Source organism: Anoplolepis gracilipes, chromosome 10 (genome assembly GCF_047496725.1).
Source record: "Anoplolepis gracilipes chromosome 10, ASM4749672v1, whole genome shotgun sequence".
Taxonomy (NCBI): Eukaryota; Metazoa; Arthropoda; class Insecta; order Hymenoptera; family Formicidae; genus Anoplolepis; species Anoplolepis gracilipes.
The window spans coordinates 7,181,244-7,203,285 of record NC_132979.1 but is presented as its reverse complement, the minus strand read 5'-3'; the positions used below and the strand labels follow the sequence as shown (position 1 = coordinate 7,203,285).

The 22,042-nt window shown below is 28.1% G+C and overlaps 3 protein-coding genes across 5 annotated transcripts in view; 2 read left to right on the top strand and 1 right to left on the bottom strand.

Moving 5' to 3' along the window:
- Flo2 (flotillin-2) overlaps positions 1–22,042 on the bottom strand; it is a 63,102-nt gene that overhangs the window by 15,984 nt on the left and 25,076 nt on the right. The window lies entirely within an intron of this gene.
- On the top strand, positions 1,704–5,665 carry LOC140670132 (glucose dehydrogenase [FAD, quinone]-like). Of its 3 annotated transcripts, XM_072900680.1 has the most exons (5): positions 1,704–2,151; positions 2,407–2,489; positions 3,162–3,401; positions 3,756–4,069; positions 4,155–5,665. In XM_072900680.1, the coding sequence occupies exons 3-5, from the start codon at positions 3,258–3,260 to the stop codon at positions 5,560–5,562; spliced, it is 1,866 nt and encodes a 621-aa protein (XP_072756781.1). In that variant the 5' UTR covers positions 1,704–2,151; positions 2,407–2,489; positions 3,162–3,257; the 3' UTR covers positions 5,563–5,665. The 3 variants fall into 3 exon arrangements, with proteins under 3 accessions (XP_072756781.1, XP_072756782.1, XP_072756780.1); XM_072900681.1 differs by lacking the exon at positions 2,407–2,489 and having other exon boundaries at positions 3,165–3,401; XM_072900679.1 differs by lacking the exon at positions 2,407–2,489.
- On the top strand, positions 13,765–15,640 carry LOC140670133 (glucose dehydrogenase [FAD, quinone]-like). Its single transcript, XM_072900682.1, has one exon. The coding sequence runs from the start codon at positions 13,765–13,767 to the stop codon at positions 15,619–15,621; it is 1,857 nt and encodes a 618-aa protein (XP_072756783.1). The 3' UTR covers positions 15,622–15,640.

Here is a 22,042-nt window from a genome sequence, read left to right as displayed (position 1 = left end):
TATATATATATATATATATATATATATATATATATGTATATAAATTACAATATTTTTTTTCAAAAACAATTCAATCACAATTTTCTTATAAAAACGTTTTGTAGTAACAACTAATTTTTACAAAGTTAAGAATCCAAAGTGATTATTAAATATTCTGTAAAAAATTTTTAAAGAATTTTTTTTGCACAAAACAACTATTAAATATACAATTATTAAATAAATAAATAAATAAATATATATATATATATATAATAGGTTTTTTTCTGCAATTATACTAAAAAACATATAAATTAAAATATACAATAATAATTACACTTTATACTTTTATACAAAAATTTTAATATTTTTAAAATATAATAATGTACTTTTATAATGATTGACTTTATATGATATTTATTTTTATAATTTGATGCAAATTTCTGATATCACTTTTGTAAGTAAATTAATTACGATTAAAGTAATAAAATTTTATACATCAAAGCAATTTTTTTGTACTATTGATACAGCCGCGTTGATCACGTAGGCCGTGTTGATCACGTAGCTCAGTTGATCACGTAGACATCGTAGAAGAGAGAAAGTGCGCGAATAACTCGTGTGTGTGTCTTTCTGTCTGTGTGTTGGCCAAGAAAGCAAAGAGAAAGACGTTGACACGGTGTCATACATAAAAAAAAGGAGAGTCTTCCAGATTCATGCAAGAAGGAAAAAAATGCGTTGCGTGCATAGATCTTTAGATATTTATTCATTAATGTTCATTGCAAAATCACATACCAATAACACCGGGGTAAATGCTCTTACTTGCGTTATACTTTGTAGATTTCACGATAAAAAACCGTGATATAATTATATTGCCCCCAGCAAGCATAGCAAGAATACGTTTATTTAAAAAATAAAAGTATTTTTGCTATGCTCGTTTCTTTTTTTCTTCTCTCTCTTTAAATTTGTTTTAACTACAAGAAATGCATTTCTAAAATTATTGTATCACATTTTTAGATTGCAAAAAATATATATTCTCAATTATATATAGTCCCTCCTATATTCTCAATTATATAGTCCCTCCTATGAGAGAGATCTTTAGACCCTTATTCATTAATGTTCATTTATTAATTCAATCAATTATTGCAAAATCGCATACTAATAATACCGGGGTAAATGCTCTTATTTGCGCTATACTTTACAGTTCTTATGATAAAAACATCGTTTGATATAATTATATTGCCTCCAGTAAGCATAGCAAAAATAAGTTAATTTTAAAAATAAATGTACTTTTGCTACGCTCGTTTCTCTCTTTTTCTCTCTTTCTCTATTTATCTTAACTACAAAAAATGTATTTATAAAAAGAATTTTTATCTTATTTTATCAGATTTTTAGATTGCAAAAAAATATATAACTTTTCATTTATATATTATCCCCTCTTCTTTGCTCATTAAAATAAAAATTAAAAAAAGAAAAAAACAAATTTATTAAAATAAAAAATTTTATGTATAAAAAAAATTTATAAATATTCCACATAGAATAAAATACTATATATTTGCAAAATCAATGCAGATAAATGAAAAATAGTTTAGTCTTAAGACGCAGATTTAGAGCAACGAACTTTATGGAGTCACTAAATTTTCATACGATGTCGGCATTGAAAGGATATACTAGGAGTCCAACTGGTTTTCACTCTGCACATTCTCCAGCACACTGCAGTCTGGTTCTTACCGGCGTTAGTCTCATTTCGCTTACAACCATTTTACCGGTTTATCATCGAACACTCGTCAAATTTTGACAAAATATTTGGCAGACTTGATACAATATCATGCGCATTGCAACATAGAATACAATCGAGATGACTCAAGTGTGTATAATCATAAGTATCGGGAAAGTGTTATTAATGCCACGAGAAAGTGTAATTTAAGTTCACGCGTAGACACCAATAAGACATGGAGAAACTAATGGAACAATACTGAACATCAGCGTAGAAATTTACGCGAGTGACGAATCGATTGACACGTTACTAATGACCATGATAATTATTGCAAAAATATTCGTGTGATGATAATATCTGCAAATGTGCCACCTGACGGATTCGAACAATGATTGAGATGTCACATGTAGTTGACAACTAGATTTTGTGTTATATAATATGCTATTATCAGAGAACAAAAGGTAGGAATACATAACATGGTAATTATGGACATGCTGACATAATTTTAATTTTCGTAATGGCTCTTATTCATAGTTAAATTCGTCAAATTCATAGTTGCTTGTTTATAAATATTAAGAGCTTTATATTCAAAATATTTAATTTTCGTATGGCGAATTTGAGATCTGTGATAAATTGTGCATATATTTAAAATATAAACACAATAGCATAAACTAAAATATCAAAGTATAATTATATATCTTATATTTTTATTTCAGTTTATTCCTATTAGATGCATGTAGTGATATAGTTTAGGTATATTGTATAAATATAAATCCAAATGTGTGCAGTCAATTCTAAGGTAATTAATTGTGTAGACATCATATGTAAAAAATCTCAAATTTCATGTAAAAGATTGATAAATAATTTACATACGAAAGGTTAAGATATTATATGGAATATTAAAATATTATATCATACTACGTTTATATTATGTAATAAAAAATTATTCTAGTATAATTTTACTTTTTTATGATACGCGAAAATTTACTTATACGATACCTGTAATATAAAATTTTTTATAGAATCAGCATTTTTATAAAATCTATTAATAAAGAGAATCCTTTAGTAAATAGAAATTATCATATATATTCGATCTCAATATAAATAAAAATAAAAAAGGAAAAATATTTGTCTTATAGGAAAGTAATATAAAAATTACATATATCTTTTTGTTATATAATATAAATATAATATAATCTCTCATATGCTTAACAGTTACATATAAACATATAACATTACATACTAAATCAACTTTTATAAAAAGGCTGATTTAATTTTACACACATATGTTAGTTCGAATAAAAACTTCAAGATCTTTGTTTTATATATATATATAATTTTTATGTTAATAAAAAGATACGTTAAAGAATAAGTAAGAAAAAATAGCTTAGGTATATGTGATATTAAAACAAGTAAATAAACATTTCATTTTTATTAGTAAAATATTAGTTATTTAATAATTTGCTTTCAGAAGACTTAATTGTTTCACTGACAAATGAACAAATACTTCTCGGATGACATGCATTTGGATACTACTTGGATTACTGATGTTTGGAGGTGGAAATAAATGGAAATGGCAACAATATTGGCCAATTTGTTCGGCACAACTACCGTTCTTGGATTCAGTTTGATTCCGCTTTTAGCGATCGGTCTCACTATATATAGATATAACAGCCTCGATCCAGAATCACATCCGGAAAATGTGCAAGAGGTATAAAAAAAAAAATAAAAAATTATACATATAACAAAAGAGAGAGATAAATATATAGAGATCTATAAATTTTTCTCTCCTTTCCTTCTTAAATATATTTATATATTTATATATATATATATATATATATATATATATATATATATATATATACACGCATAGAGTATTCCAAAAAAATTGCGACTAAAGATACTATAGCAGAAAAATTCTCGAAAAATTATATTTATAAAAAAAGTCTACAAATTTAATTATGCGTTAATTATCCAAAATATTTGAAATAAATATAAACGCGATCTACCATATGATAGCTGAATTAAAAGAATACTCGAGTAATAAATTCTGATGCGATTTCAGTTGCTGCGAATGTACGATTTCATAGTGATCGGAGGTGGAAGCGCAGGTGCCGTGGTCGCCTCGAGATTGTCAGAGATAGCTAATTGGACAGTGTTACTCTTAGAAGCTGGCGATGACGAGAATGAAATTTCAGATATTCCCTTGCTCGCTGGATATATTCAGCTCACAAAATTTGACTGGAAGTATCAAACCTCACCATCTACCACGTCTGCCTATTGCCTCGCTATGGTAGGTAACAAGTGTAATTGGCCACGTGGTAAAGTTCTGGGAGGAAGTAGTGTTCTCAACGCTATGATTTACGTCCGTGGTAATCGGCAAGTATACATATCATCTTTATTATTAGGATATCACGTTAAGAAATATACATGGAGCGCTCAAATAATTAAATATTTATTTTAGACACGATTATGATAATTGGGCTCGATTAGGTAATAACGGATGGAGTTACGAGGAAGTACTCCCTTATTTCCTCAAATCCGAGGATAATCGAAATCCATACTTGGCGAGAACACCTTACCATAATACAGGTGGTTATCTAACTGTACAAGAGCCATCCTGGAGAACTCCTTTGGCTATCGCTTTCTTACAAGCTGGTCAAGAAATGGGCTATGAGAACCGCGATATTAACGGATTCAATCAAACCGGTTTCATGTTGACGCAAGCAACGATTCGACGTGGCAGTCGATGCTCGACGGCGAAAGCTTTTCTACGACCGGTGAAAAACAGATCGAATTTACATATAGCGATGCATGCTCAGGTTCTAAAGGTGCTTTTTAACGCTGACAAGCGAGCAATAGGCGTAGAATTTCTTCGCGATGGTAAACAAGAAATTGTGAGATGCAGAAGGGAAGTTATTTTATCCGCTGGAGCGATTAATTCGCCTCAGTTGCTTATGCTGTCTGGAATAGGTCCTAGCGAACATTTGGCCGAGTTTGGCATACCAGTGATATCCAATCTACGAGTCGGAGATAATCTTCAAGATCACGTGGGCCTTGGTGGACTTACTTTCGTTGTAAACGAGCAGGTTACTTTGATGAGAGAGCGCTTTCAGACTTTCTCTGTGATGTACGAATATATCATGAATGAGCGAGGACCCATGACTACGCCGGGAGTCGAGGGATTAGCCTTTCTTAACAGCAAATATGCCAACAAATCCGGTGATTATCCAGATGTGCAGTTTCATTTCGCGCCAAGCTCCGTCAACTCTGACGGCGAACAGATAAAAAAAATCACCGGTCTAAAAGATCGAATATATAATACTATGTACAAGCCTTTACGCTACGCCGAAACCTGGTCAATTCTACCGCTTTTGCTGCGACCCAAGAGCACAGGATGGATCAGGCTGAAGAATAAAAACCCTCTCGTTCCACCGGAAATTAATCCTAATTACTTCACGCATAAAGAAGATATGGATGTTCTCGTGGAAGGAATCAGATTAGCGATGCAGGTATCTAACACAAGCGCATTTCAACGATTCGGCTCGAGACCTCACACTATTCGCATGCCGGGTTGTCATCAATATACATTCAATACGTATGAATATTGGGAGTGCGCCGTGCGACACTTTACCTTCACAATTTATCACCCAACGGGTACCTGTAAAATGGGACCGCGAAGCGATCCTACGGCCGTCGTGGATTCTCGATTAAGGGTTTATGGAGTTAAAGGGCTTAGGGTCATTGATGCTTCGATAATGCCGACTATCGTCAGCGGCAATCCAAATGCACCCACTATCATGATCGGCGAAAAAGGCAGTGATATTATCAAGGAAGATTGGATGAAGAAAAAACGAATTGCTGGAAGATGACGAATGAAATTCCTTTCGTGGAAATAATTAGAATTAAGATTTAATTTCGCGCTTTTTAGATGTAATCCAAATTATCGTCTATTACAAAATGTATAATACTACTAAATTTTCATTATTTTTTATTACGTAATGTTATTTCAGGTTTTTAAAATCTTTTTAATATGTTATATTAACTCTTATATTATTATAAGTTTTTTAACTCTTTTTAGATATATAAATCAAATAGAACCTTCTTCTTTTGGCTCTTTGTTTCTCCCTCTTTTCCCTTTCCTCCTTTTTCCTCCCTCGCTCTCTATTTTTCTCTCTTCTTCCATCTCTGTATCTCTCTTTGTTTTTGCCTGCTCACTCTCCCTCACTTTCTTTATGCGTGCGCGCATGGGTGTAAAGGTCTACGTTATAATGTTTCAAATATACGTGATGATCTAAAAATATATTTACAAGAAAGATCAATATGCTGTTTAATATCATATAAAATATTAAAATGATTATACAAACTGATTATATATATAAAAGAAATATTTGTAAAATATTTCACTTTTTTTTAAGATATTTATAAATATTAATAAGTAATTAACTCTCTCTTCCTCTTCCTAGGAGATAATATTCTGTATTATATATTAAAATATTACTAATACATCTAATGTGTGTTCAAGTGTTAAACTAAAAATTATATATATATATATATAATAACACAATTAAGGAGGTGCCATTTTTTTGTAATAATACGGAAAATATAATTTATTTCATTCAACTTTTTAAGTTTTATTGATTTATTTACCACATGCATAACATAGCTTATATATCCTATATAATAATTTGATATGTCATGTTCATATAATATAATAATTTTATGTGAATTATGTCAATTTTTTGTGTCAATAAAGATTTCTTACAAGTCAATTGGTTCTAATCAAATCGATAATAAAAAAAATAATGTCAAATTTATATAACGATTTTTTTCGTGCGTAAGAGCGAGTGCGAGAAAGAGATCTCAGAGGTGAAATATAACCATAATGTCTTTAAAATCGCAAACAAACAAATTATAGTAATATATAACTTTATATAATACTGCATCTCGTGCCAAAAATCACGCGTGATGGAATGCACGTTTTCATTCTTGTTCTCTATTTTTATTTCCTCGCTTTCTTATTTATTAATGTATGGCATGTATATATAGCAATGTAACATGCTACTGCATAATAATATAAACTACTTCCGGTTATTCGCAGATACATATAATTAAAATATCTTTGAACATATCACGCTTTCCCTCTTTTTTTTCTCAATATAAAAAAGACATCTGTTATGGATGTGGATAATTTAGTGTTACATTGATATCACGGTCCAATGCACATTACGCAGATGCTTCGGTATATTCTATGAAAAGAAGTTGACAATAGTGAAAGTGACCAACTGCTATTGCATCTGCTTTGTTAAATTTATGTACAAAAATAGTTTACGTGAAGTATAACTAATAGAAGAAAGTGTGACTACATGTGACTGTGAAAGAAGATATCCTTAAGAAACGTAAGCAAAGAAATTGGAGCATACATGCCATTTTTTTCAATTCGACATAACTGTAGATTCATATAATTAAAAATTCATTTTTTGAAAAACTAAGAGTATAATCAATTTAATTTACTTTCATTTAAAAAGCGAGCGTTTATTTTTATAAAATATAATATCTTAATAATTAATATTGATTTCTATATTTATAGCGCAATTTTATCAAATTTTAAACATATTAGAGTAATATTGCAATCTCACTCATAACTTCTTATTAAAACTAAATTAAAAAATAAACAAATGTACAAAGAAACGTTACTTTAGTACATGTTTGATTCAAGTTTATTAATTGAAAAATAGGAAAACACTGGAGTTGTACGTATATTTTATTGGTTAAAATCTTTTCTCACAAAAGTAATGATATCAGAAAATTGAACTAATTGAAAATAAAAATTATCCTACACTATAAAATTTTCTCAAAGAATAACAGATATTAATAAAGATGCAATTAAAATAATTAAAAGCTAAAAAATTTAATGCAAAAAATATTGTGGTGCTACTATATGTATAATAATTTTCACGAATCATATTGTATTTTAATTATTTAATACCATATCTTAATATTAATTATAATTCTTCTTGTTTCTTCGGTAGTCAATATTTTTAATTTTCATAGTCTTTCTAACCTGTTTTCGTTAATTTATTTCGCATTTATTTATTCTATTATTTATTGATACATATCATTGTTTGAAAAATTTTAATTTAAATAGAGTGTACTCAAATCTTGTAAAAAATTTCCCTGATTTTCTTGAGGTATTTTTGTTTAAAATTCCAAGTAAAAAGAATATTTTCAAAACTTTTTAATACAACTTTCTCTAAAATAAATTTGTTTATTAACAAAATATACAAAAAATATGATTACTAAATTTTTCCATTTATTTAAAAAAATATGTAATTTTTTTTATAAATATACAAAAATACGATTACTAAATTTTTTATTTATTTCAAAAAATATATAATTTTTCCGCACAAGCCTATACAATTATATTCATTCATATGTCAATACTGCTTTTAGACTCGAGTTTTATAAATCAAAGTTCAGAATTGGAATTAGTGACACCAAAAACCACCAAATACGCTATTCTTGAAAAAATAAAAAATTTTTAAAATTTTTACCTGCTTTTTTTCTGCCGCAAAGGCACTTTTGTGGCTATGAATAAAACTCGACATTTTACGCAACGTGCTTGTTATTTATATATATATATATAAATTTTAAAAAGCCACTATTTTAATGCAAAAATAGTGGCAGCGTAAAGGTTAAACATGTTTTATATTTACCTGCCGGATTTAATTTTCGAGATAATCGACTGTTAGGTAAAATAGAATCTTTTTTGTATATACACATGTAATTAAATGATTGCTGTTATAAACGTCTCTTTTAAAACACGTTACAACATTCTGTCAAGATATCGTTCTCTCTAAAATAAATATTAATTCTAAGAGAAATTAATGAGCATCATCCTCTTATGCTATATCTTGTATGTTACTCTTATGTCTTACTCGTCGCGGAAAAAGATTAGATCGTCATATCCGATAGTAATAAGGCTGTATTACCTCTTCGCGCGTGCATCTGTGTATATGTGTGTATGTTTGTATGCACATAAGAAATAGCAACGTTCGTGCGAGTACCGTTCTGTTACCACACTCCCGTTATAAGGTAGATGCGCGTATAGGTAACCACAGGAAGAAAATACTTTCACTACCAAAGTGTGGCGGCTGGGAGCCTTCAGGAAGGACAAGAGCACTAGGTACAAGTGGGAATAACGAGGAAGGTGAGAGTGAAATGGATGGAGGTATATCGGTGCAGTACCGTAACGTTCTTCCGACTGTCATTACTGACTCTATCGCAGTTACTCGACAATCGTCTCATTATCCGGCGAGCTTTCAATATTTGGACAATCTTCCCAAGTCCGATTTCTTGACGGTAACGTTGCACGTTTGCGAAGTCTCTATTGTAACTGTCGTCGAATAATTCTCGTGATTAAAATCAGCGTAATTATGGTTAACGTAATTGTGTAACTTTCCTGTTAAATGGAAAATTCTCAGAGTGATTGATTCAATAATTATGTTTAGTCATCGGACAGTGACAAAGTGATCATTACAATGTTATAACGAGAAGTAGAGTATTGTCAAGGTTGCAACATCAAGAGAATGATAAAAGTATGAAATTTGTTAAAGATTTATCATGTGTATGTAAGTGTAATATGTAATTGATACGATATTTTTATTTCAATAATTATGACACACGTACTCTATTATACATATATAAACACTCTTTTCATTAATATGACAAAAGTTCGTAAAGGTTAAACTAAAAAAAGCTGTAAAAAAAACTACTTTGTAAAAATGTCAATGAAATTGACACTTTTACAAAGTTGACAAAAACAAAGATAGAACATTGACAAAACATTGCAAATGTGCTATAAGTATTACTTATTTTGTGACGCACAATATGTCCTTGACATATTATCGATTAATCATGATGTTAAAATACCTAAATTCCGCAAAATTTTATCTGTTCTCTCTAATTAAAAAAAAGTATAGTCTTCTACTCTAAGACAATTTAAAATGAACTTTTTCATCACGTTGTAAACCTAATATAGAGAAAAAGTTGATTCTAATTTAATACATTTTTAGTCTATTTTATTTTAATATATTTATTATTCATCTATGCAAAAGAATAATGCATTTAAATATGAAAATAATGAGTCTACTTAATTATTGACACTTTCATTTATGTAACCCATTGATTTATTTTAAGCATATTATGTGCAGCTTTGATTTTGCTTAAACATATAATTATGTATTATAATACATTTTACTGATTTCTTGAACTAATAATGCATAATGATGCATAATAATTGCAAATTGTATATACATTAACATTAGTTTTTCTGGTGTTAAAAACTCGTGACGAAATGTTTTCTAGTTTATTATTCTAGTTAATTGTTACAAAAAAAGTCTGTTTTTTGATTAACACAAGTACATAAATCAATAAACGTACATTATTTGAATTTTGCAACTCATTTTTGTAAATATTATTCACAATTAAAAAAAATTATATTTTTTTATTTTTTCACATGTTTGCACATATATTCAAATTTATTGAATATCTTGCATATTTCACATTATGATTAATAAAATCTTGTTTTGTTCAAAATTCTTGCGTATTGCGTAGCATATAGAAAAAACTTATGTAACGGTCACATATGTGTGCGTGTAAACTGATTACTTTGCGAACGTGTATCAAATTGAATTGACTGCATGATCTGCAATAAGATGAGCAAGGTTCGTTCTAGCGTTTTCAGCGAAAGTATTTGGTTGCGAAATTATTCATTGAAAGCTATTGCGTAAATTTCAAATTTTCACGTCTTCAGTATAATATCAAAATTAACATGTAAACTTTCACCGCTTACACCTTGACACCTACCTTCACATTATTTATTTTAATTTTTAACTTCTTAATACATTTTAATTACCATTTTATATTTTTATTAATTATTTAAATTAGAAAATATAGCGAGTCGCATTAAATAAAATCACTTTTTCCTAAAGATAAGGAAGTTTTATGCAAATTTGAAACTAATTTGAAATACAGAGAAGGAAGTATATACACGCAACATACACGTGCGTTTTTTTGCACACTTACATTCTCATGTAGAAGAGACAAAGAGCGAGATATATATATAATATATGCACGCATGAGTGGTGTGCATATATTATATATATCAGTAAAATTATTGGCAAAGTGCATAATTGCAATGCTTCATTTTAATTGTATCCAACTGTTTTGATGAGTATATTGATATCATATGTGGTATACTTCATTTGAAATAATTAACGATACTAAAGATAATTAGATTCTTAACAATTCTAATTAAATACCAGATCTAATGAGTTGTTTTTGGAAAAGCAATTTAAAGAAAGGAAGGACAACTTCCGCATTATTTTCCGCACAGGATATATGTAAAATTTGCCGAGTGTGTTTCTGCTTCTTTTCTTTGTGTTTTTGTAATTTTATTTTTCTGCCATTATTTTTGAAAAAAATCCCAATTATACTATAAAATTATTTTAGTACAAATGCTACGTAGAAAAATACGTAAAGAAATAATTTTCAGAAACTGTTTTACGCAAGAGGCATTATTTCAATTATTTTAACTGCTACTCGTCAAGAAAGAAGAATTTGGAAGATATTACAATACAATACAAAAAAAGTTGTTCATCAAAAATTAAAAATTGCATAATTAGAATTATTTTGTCATGCAAAACAATTATAAGTACTTTTTTTTTTTAAATATTATAAATTAAACTTTCTTGAGCTTACTTATGTTTATTTTTTTTTTAAATTTTTGAAACCTTGTTTTTTAAGTTTCCACATATTTAAAAAAATATGTTCAAAGATGGCAATTTGAAATAGAAAAACTCACGTGATTTGTTTCTTGTGGATATATCTTATATTTTAATTTGGCGAATATCACAATAATTTGTCTTTCAGAAGAACCCTTTTGTTAAAAAATATGAGTACGCACATTTGTTGATATCCGTCTGTAATTATTAATTAGAGATGCTATATAGCTAGAAATACGAATTTCTTTCAGACCCCAGCAATATAATAATCACGCGATAGAGGGTTATCTCTAAATACGGAGAGTGAGAAAAGTAAAGAGGAAGAAAGAGAAACGGAAATAGGCAGCATAATATAACTCCGCAAGTCGTTTTGTGGAAGGAAACAAGTCAAACAAAAGTTTACGCCAGTGAAATACTTTCTCCTTTCCCCGTTATGAGATCACCATTTCGTTTCTCCGGATCCGGACATAACGAGATATTTTGAACGCCATTTACAAGTCGAAGCCGGTCACCGAACATCTCGTGGTTCCTATTAAATTAAATTCTATCCAAAATGATACGCCTCGATAGGGCATGATCATCTTTAATTCTAAGCGACTCTCGAGCATTTCCTTGTTCCTCACCGGGTGATACACACACACACACACACACACACACACCAATCACTTTTCCTTCCGTGATCAGGAACATGTCGCTATTTTATGCTGTCATGAGTAACTTTCCACTATTTTTAATTACATTATTTTGCAGATTTTAATTTTATTTTTTTCTTTGTAAAAGTAATAAAAGGTTGTGATTATGCATCATTATTTTCATGGCCGTCTAACTTAAACAATAATAATAAGTAACAAGTTATTAATCCAGCTAAATTCCTCATGTTACATAAGTAACAATTTTATAATTACAAACCTAATATAGCAATTTGATACTAAGGAATTTATAAATATTTCTAATGTCAAATTTTATACGGAAATTGTGCGTCCATATAAAATTTAATAGATATTTACATATGGTCTGTGCACAATGTGCAAATAATATATTTGTTTGCAATTAGTTTCTATAAATTATAAATAAACAATATATATTATCTGTCTATATTTATAATATATTGTGTTTTCAAAAATTCTAAGATATTTGATTGAAAAATCTTTACTACTTTTTATTTTCCACAAATAAAGTGACTTTATCGTTTGATATGCAAAAAACTTTGTGTGAGAATTTGTTTATGGATATGTTCTCATTTACAAATTTGCTTATAATATTTTTGAATAAAAAACAATAAACATTTCATTTATAAATCTTGTATTCGTGGGCAATGTAAATGTGTACTAGATTAATGGACGAAATTTGTCATGAAAATATACTGTCAGTAATTTCTTTCCTCTAATTCAATATTTTAAAATTTAGTTCGGAAAGTTTCAATATACTTTTTTTTTTAAGACTAGAAAATCGATTTGAATATGTAATTAATTTTTATGTGACGTTAAAAAATTTGAAACATTTTAATTTTTACATTAATTTTTACATGTTATAAATATTGTGAGTTCTTTGTGTGTGACAAAATTCCTATTCTAAGGAAATTAAAAAATTTTATTATTTTAGTGTTAGCCTCTATAAGAATTTTTGTATATTTAGAATTTATTATAAATTACTATATGTGTAGATCGAATCACTTACGATAGCTTCTCTATCATCATAGTTAATTTATATCAATTAGTATGAGAACTTTCTCAAGATTTCTATTTATGATAAATATTTACAAAACTCAGCTCTGCTGATGACTGACATATGTTCTCAACCTATTACCATCATATATATGATATTTATCTGGAAATTGTACAATTTTTAATCTTTCCTTTTTTCCTAATGTTTAAAAAGCAAAAATATTTCGAATTACAGTAATCATCTTACCAGCGCGCACGCACACACACGTACAGAACCAAAATAAAAATTTCTTGTCTGAATTAAAATATATTACATATTTTTTCTAATTAACATTTAATATCAATATCTGTGTTTTATATACTTGTTTCATTATTTTTATTTTTTTTGTTATTGTAGGATAAATGAAGACACACACAGATAAAAGTGATGTTCTATCGAAATCAATGGAGATATCATGAAGAATATATATATATTGACATATCTTTAGACATTCACGGATTTGAAAAGATCGGCATGCGGTCACTTGATGTTCCATTATGACAATCAATGAGAAAAATAAAGAAAAAGAGACAACAAGGATAAAATATTGCAAAAAATTGGCTAAGTAGTCACTTTTTTTAAAAAATGGTCTTCAGCACAATAGTAGTGACATCAGCTTTGAAGGGTGCTATTAGTTTGATGGGCACAGGTTTATGGCTCGTGCCACTACTAATTGCGGGTCTCTCTTATTATCATTATGATCAATTAGATCCCGAGAGTCGACCTATCGACAGGTATCCTCTATATTCTGATTACGATTTCGTCGTGATTGGCGGCGGATCAGCTGGAGCGGTGGTTGCCAATCGACTCTCAGAGATACCTAACTGGAATGTGTTGTTACTGGAGGCTGGTCCGGATGAAAATGAAATCACGGATGTGCCGTCTCTGGCCGCGTATTTGCAACTGACTAAACTGGATTGGAAGTATAAGACTGAACCTACAGGCAAGGCTTGTTTAGCTATGAAAGGTGGCCGTTGTAATTGGCCGCGTGGTAAGGTTTTAGGCGGTAGTAGCGTTCTTAACTACATGCTATACGTACGCGGTAACAAATATGATTACGATCACTGGGAGTCGCTAGGTAACCCCGGTTGGGGATATAATCAAGTCCTTTATTATTTTAAAAAATCGGAAGATAATCGAAATCCATATCTACAGAAAAGTCCTTATCACGGGACCAATGGTTACCTAACAGTTCAAGAGTCGCCGTGGAAAACACCTTTGGTGGTTGCTTTCGTTCAAGCTGGCGTTGAAATGGGATATGAGAATAGGGACATAAACGGCGAACGGCAGACAGGTTTTATGATATCTCAGGGAACTATTCGTAGAGGAAACAGGTGCTCCACCGCAAAGGCTTTTTTACGACCTGTTCGATTGCGCAGGAACATGCATACGGCTATAAATAGCTATGTGACGAAAATCGTGATCAATCCATTGACGATGAGAGCAATAGGCGTTGAATTCGTCAGGGACGGTCGCAAACAGATAGTGAGAGCACGAAAGGAAGTAATATTGTCAGCAGGTGCCATCAATAGTCCTCAAATACTGATGTTGTCGGGAATCGGACCAAAGGAACATTTACGACATATTGGTATCCCTGTTATCCAAGATCTTCAGGTTGGCGACAATCTTCAAGATCACATAGGTATGGGCGGTTTAACATTCCTAATTGATAAACCAGTTGCCATAGTTCAAGATCGTTTTCAAGCGGCTCCAATGACAATGCACTACGTAGTCAACGGCAGAGGACCTATGACGACTTTAGGAGGTGTTGAAGGTTACGCTTTCCTTAATACAAAATATGCAAATTACTCGATCGATTATCCAGATTTGCAATTCCACATGGCGCCAGCTTCTATTAATTCTGACGCGGGAGTACAAGTTCGAAAAATTTTGGGATTAACAGAAGAAGTGTACAATACTGTCTATAGGCCGATTACCAACAAAGACGCTTGGACCATTATACCTGTGTTATTGAGGCCGAAGTCTCGTGGTACTGTACGATTGAAAAACTCTAATCCTTTCCACAGTCCTCTTATCAACGCAAATTATTTTTCCGATCCCATGGACATCCCCATCCTGGTGGAAGGTGCAAAAATTGCCATTAAGATCAGCGAAGCAAAAGTCTTCAAGCAATTCGGTTCGAGAATACATCGTGTCAAGTTGCCGGGATGTAAACATTTTAAATTCGGCACCGACGCCTACTGGGAATGTCACATTCGACACATTTCTCAAACGATCTATCATCCTGTAGGCACTGCCAAAATGGGACCGCCAACTGATCCTACAGCCGTAGTAGATTCAAGATTGAGAGTCTATGGTATCACAGGTCTTCGAGTTATTGACGCGTCTATCATGCCGACGATATGCAGTGGCAATACAAACGCTCCTGTCATTATGATAGGTGAGAAAGGTGCCGATCTCATCAAGCAAGATTGGTTGTGACCATTATCAATAATTAATCACAAAAGTATGCATTAATAAAAATTAACTAATCAGAAAAAATATTTTAGATTTACCTTGGAATATGATAATAATTTGACTTGCTAAGTTTTCTTTAAGCATATTGCATTGATATTATTATTTATAAAATAAAAGTTAGCGCCAGACTATTCGCGTATTTGCGAATTGTGATTCGTAATATAAAGAAATCTTACACACATTGATGGAAAGAAATCTGTAATCACATTTGATAAATTTTTCATTCACACTATTTATGAATTTTGGTGCTAGCTTAATAGATAGAAAAAAAATATTTAAAAATAATCAAAAATTATTTTTATGTTATCTATATAGATATGCTGTGATTTTGATATATCTGAATGGTATATATATATATATATATATACTCATTAATTATATATATATATATATATATATATATATATATATATATATATATATATATAATTGATTATATAATGGCTTAAGAAATATAATATATGTACTTTTACAATTTTTCACAGTTTCTTTTAATAAACAGTTATAATAATGTAATAGCATGTACATTGCGTGCAAAATAAGATAGTATCAGGTAATATATGTACATGAATCATTTCCTCATTTACGAAGTATAATAATATATGTACTTTTACAATTTTTCAAAGTTTCTTTCAATAAACAGTTATAATAATGTAATATCATATACATTGCGTGTAAAATAAGATAGTATCAGGCAATATATGAATCATTTCATCTGGTAATGCATAATAATAGAATAGGCAATTCATGTAATAGGCAATTCATAAAAAATCAAAGAAGAAACTTTTTAACAAAACGTTGCAATATAGTTCAAGGCGCTGACCGACAAGACATGTAGAAAAAATTAAGTATGCATCTCAGGTACAATCTTTTTCAAGTTTTTTAAAGTTTTTTCAATTTTCTCGTGTGCTATATATGTAATATTCTAGTAGATATATATATAAAAACAGATAATTATATAAGTTTCATTTTTAAACATGAGTGGTATTACTGGAAAAATAATTATATTTCTCAGCGCATATACATAAACACGCGCACATTCCTGCGCGTGCATACACATATACTTACATACAAAATGTCTTGTAATTTAGGATGAAATAAGGTGTAAATTTAGGGAAAATAATTTTTACATAAAAAAATGCATCAAACAAAATATTTTAAAAATAACATTTTTTTGTAAACTTATTTTTAAAAAATTAACTTTAAAAGAGAATGTATATGTCCTCGTTTTTTTAAACTTTAACTTTTAATCTTTAATAACCAATGTTTAATCAAGAGAAAAAGATGCGCTGAATTATTTATTTAAATAGATGATGTATGTACATACGAATCAAATATCTGCATGATGAATAAAACTGCATCAGTGTATTTTTTTTTGTTGATTTAAAAATGATTGATTTACGATCGACGATTGATGAATACGATTAAAAATGATTGAATACATTCATTAATAACAATATTTTTTGTTTATCTTAAGTATGGGTATACAAAATACTATAAGTCATTGTACATCTTGTGTGTGTGTGTGTATGTGTTTGTATACAAAAACTTTATAAAATAAGAGTCCAAAGCCCAACGAATCTAATAGTAATCTTTTATACGTCATAGTGATAAAAATCGTCATATATAGATATAAATCTACAAATGCTTTCTAAGTAATAGTCTTAAAGTTTCTATTTGCACGAAATGTTCGAAGAAAAAATGCCAAAGAAATATTTTTAATAAGAACTATCTTGGTGAATAGATCGATAAAGAAGAATTGATTGCATGATTTGCATGTTTTCAGATCAATTTCTTTGATTGAAGATGTTTTAAATATTGTCTATCAAAGTTGTCAAGTTCGAAAATCTTCACAATCGTATTGTTGAAGTTTGTCTGATATTATGAAAAATTTAAAGAACTTTTGTATGTATTTGGTAATCTATAAAGTGACATGTGCGGAACTTGTATTCTTATTCAAGGAAGTTCAAAGATTTGAACATTTTTTCTAAATAAAAACTTTGAAAATTTAAAAATTTTTAATTTTTTAAGGAAATTAAAAAAAAGATATATATACTTTATGTATGTTCGTGTATGGTACGTGCGTGTGCACATGTATGTGTATGTATATCTATATAATATATAATTTTTGTATAGTTTATTATTTTAAGCGAATTTGCTCATTAATTACAGAGCTTGGCTCCTATTGCCCATTATTTTTTATTTTATTATTATTTTAAGTTAAAACTTAAAAAACCAAAATAATAACAAATCTTTAAAAAATATATTTTTTAAAGTTTGACGAGCTCATAGAAAACTTTAAGGTATTTGTCAAAAAAGAGATAATCCGATGTACTATTTCATTATATATAAAATTTAACACATATTTTTGATATACTAATAACATATAATTACTATAAATCGTATACTATTAAAATTGGAAAACTTATACTTTTCTTATCCACATGTATTATATGTATATATTTAGATAACATATATGTATAACAAGTGTGATTATGATTCTAATGTGTTTTGTGACTTATTAGCATAAAATTCTAAGCAATTTATAAATTAACTGAGTGATTTTAAAAATTGTTAAATGTTTTGTTGTATTTTTAAAATAAATCATTCTTATGAAATAAAATAAAACATATTTTTTTCTCTTGTATAATCATCTTTTTATTTCCAAAATATTTTATAATATATGGCATTCCTTATAAATTACAAGCCACAAAATATGCAATAATTACTTTTGTGCCAAATCTGATGCTCTTGAGAGCTAATTCATAATCATATTGATTAATGAGTTAATCTTTTTTTTTTGAGAAAAAATTAATGCCATTTAATGTTATTAATATCATAATACCAGAACGTCTGCCTAGCTACCCCCCTCCCATTATGCGAATGCAATAAAAAAATTATATAATAATGCGCTAATTATGCGCTCACCAAATCCACAAAGAAAAAATTTTACGCTCTTTTAGTTTAACAAACAAAAAAAGAAATTATTTTGTGGGCGGGAGGGGGCATAATAAAATTTTACTTCAATTTTAATTCATTTTTATATAAAAAGTGAATTAAAATTTTATGTTATAATAATGAGTGCATTAAAAATATTGCTAAAAACTGTTACATAGTACGATTATAAAAATATGATTATATAAGATAATACCATTTTATATATATATATATATATATATATATTTATATATTTAACAGTATTATAGCTATTTTTTCTCGGGTCTACGTTTTTTAAAAAAATGGAACAACATAACATGCTAATTTTTACATATACATTGGAATGCTATTTAACAGATGTATCAGATGAAATGTCAAGGTATATTATTAACATTATTTATACAAGGTGATACATTTTATATAAAATTTCAATTTTATTATATCATATAAAATATTTATATATTATAAATTTATATGATAAAAAAAGACCATTAATAATTAATATAATATTTATATAAAATTTTACATTACATTTTAGGTTACGTAGTGTATTAATTGAAGCATTAATGCTGTTTAGATAATGTTACAATTACGATAAAATTTCTCTGTAATATTTAAGAAATCTGTATGTATTTTTAATGTTATTTACACTGATCATCAAATTTCTTTGTAATATTTAAATGCATATAACGATATGTTAATGTATACAATTAATAACTTTCGTGTTGATTTGCATTAGTTTGCGCAACAATAGAAAAAGTTGTTTGACTACACGTCATGAAATTTCTTAATTAATATAAATGTATCTGATTACACTTGGAAAGTCCAAAATAAGAGAATTTATTAATTTTTTTATAATGTTACAAATATATAACAAAATTAGTTTTAAAATAATTCTGCAAAAAATTCTAAAAGTGTCGTTAACAAAGAAAAACAGTTTTGTTTTTATTCTCCTTTTTATCAAAACATAAATAGTAACTAAATATTTTCATTTTATTATATATATATACTTTTGTATATTATTATAATATTTAAAACTAGTATGCCAAGCTTATGACAAAATTTTACGATAAAATCATTAAAAAATTTGATTTTCAAGATTCAATTTTTTTTTCGTTTAAGCAACTTTTATTATAATAATTTAATATTTAATTTTTCTCGTATCTCTAATTCTTTTTCAATGACGCGTATATAAATATTTCCATTTTATTTTGCTAAACTTAAACACATCTCATCATTGTCTCAAACCACACAAAATAGATTTTTTTATAAATGTCTCATACTTTGCTTAATAGATAAATAAGAAGAATAAATATACACATATATGCAGAGTACAATGGGGATAAGTTTTAATATTCGTTGACGATAGAAAAATTGTTTCCGAGAAAGTTTTTTGCCTCGAAAAGAAAAAAAGATATTATTTTGACATTATGTACACGTGCAAAGATTTTTTAAAGCTCAATCTGCTTTTTTTAATGACATTATTTTATTTTTATTATCTAAATTATTTTTGATATCTGATTTCGCAACAAAGTAATAAAGAATTGCAAAAAAGAATTGCAAAAAAGTAATAATCAATGGACAGACGCGAATGAAATAGTGTAAAGAAAATACTAAATTATCTTTAAAAAAATTGTTTTATAATTTATTTTTTTTTAAGATAACTATATGTTTTTTTCACATTGAGGGATTTGTCTTATTATTCTGTGCACAAAAATTAATATTTTGTAAGATATTTTCATAGTTTATGTAAAGTTATTAAATTAAAGTATGAAATATTTAGCAAACTATTCCATTTTTAATCATCCCCTTATAACTTTTTATGCAGAATATCGTAGGATACACAAGGAATCGATTTATATAAAAAAAATTAGGATTCTAATTCTTGGAAAAAAATTGACATTTGTGTGATCTTGATACACACTATTGTAAGATCAAACTAATCCCTATCTTTTTGCCAATTCGAGCCAAACAACTTCTGTCTAAAATATTCTTTCTTCAACACAATGAATGCTACAATCCGTCCCAATTGTGTGACGCACGCACTTTGTACATACATTTATTACATATGTATATATCTATTTTTTTTCTCTTTCTTTGCGTAGAAGCAAATTATTAATCAAAGAAGAGTAAATTTTATCAGATTTTATTGGATTAAGCCCTAGCGATTACGACTATTTAAAACACAAAACTATTTCGCAAAATTTCATTATTTAGCATAAAATCTCGTTATGTATCTACAATTTTTTTGTAAATGTTAATTATGTCTGTAAAAAATATATTAACATTAATGTATATAATTTTGAATGATAAAATCTTCTATATCAAAAAAAGATTGTGATTGATTGGTTTCGCAATATGTTTAACTCTGTTTTATCACAAATGTGACCATCAATTAAGTTTTAACAAAGCGTTTCGCAACAAAGATTTATGAAGTAATTAATTTTATCTTAACTCCCTGTGATATTACTTTTCGCATTGACGCAATGATGCACAAAGTGTGCAATTGCATTTTTTTATACATAATAAATTTTTTAATAAATAAAACTACATAATTTTTTAAAATTAATCGAGATAACTAAAAATGTTTTATATAAAAGTTTTATGATAAAAACACCTCTAACCATTTTAATACAATTTAAAAAAATAATTTTTGAAGAAATTAAAATTGAAAAATTATTTTTTCAAAATTTTATTATATATATAATTAAATAAAGGTGGTTTCTCTTGTCAGTTCAATTTCTAGAATTATCCGGTATATAAACACTTATATGAGCACTATACCTTCCCTCTATTAACATATAGTAGTTTGCCTTGATACATACGCATATATACATATATACATACATATGTACATATATATATATATATATATATATATATATATATATATATATATATATACTGTCATGTGAAATGCTGAACATATTATCAACACTATATTTATAAAGGAAATATGTAGCAATAATATTGACAGTAAATCGATTAGTAATAAGTATAGTTGTATAGAGCAAGCAGATTGATAAGGAGAAAGAAGTTGGTTTCAATACTTGTTTATACTTCGTTTATTAATATTCAAAAATTGAGGTATAAAGCAATTATAAAAAATGTTTAAAGTTTTGATGCTACAAAAATGTTTATATTTTAAACTTTAAATATATTATATATCTCGAATTAGTCATTCTCAATAAAATTTTAAATTGTGTTATTTTGGTTTGTTTTACTATATATTAGTGATCTCGCCAAACGGTTATTAATAGTCATTAGTAAATAATGACAATATTTATTGTTTTATTTAGTTTGCATTGTTCTACTTTCTGTGTGCCTTTCATTTTTTTAATACATTCTAATGATAGTAGTAGTTAGTTTTTAATTAATTATATTTAGGACAAGTAAAACGCTAATATTAACAATATATTTGGTATTTTTTCTTAAAAAATATGTTGGC

What these genes read in the sequence shown, in the direction of transcription:
- LOC140670132 (XM_072900681.1), top strand. Translation starts at nt 3,258, where the DNA reads ATGGAAATGGCAACAATATTGGCCAATTTGTTCGGCACAACTACCGTT. An exon ending in ATCCGGAAAATGTGCAAGAG is followed by an intron (nt 3,402 to 3,755) that starts GTATAAAAAAAA and finishes ATGCGATTTCAG; the next exon opens with TTGCTGCGAATGTACGATTT. An exon ending in ATTTACGTCCGTGGTAATCG is followed by an intron (nt 4,070 to 4,154) that starts GCAAGTATACAT and finishes TATTTATTTTAG; the next exon opens with ACACGATTATGATAATTGGG.
- LOC140670133 (XM_072900682.1), top strand. Translation starts at nt 13,765, where the DNA reads ATGGTCTTCAGCACAATAGTAGTGACATCAGCTTTGAAGGGTGCTATT.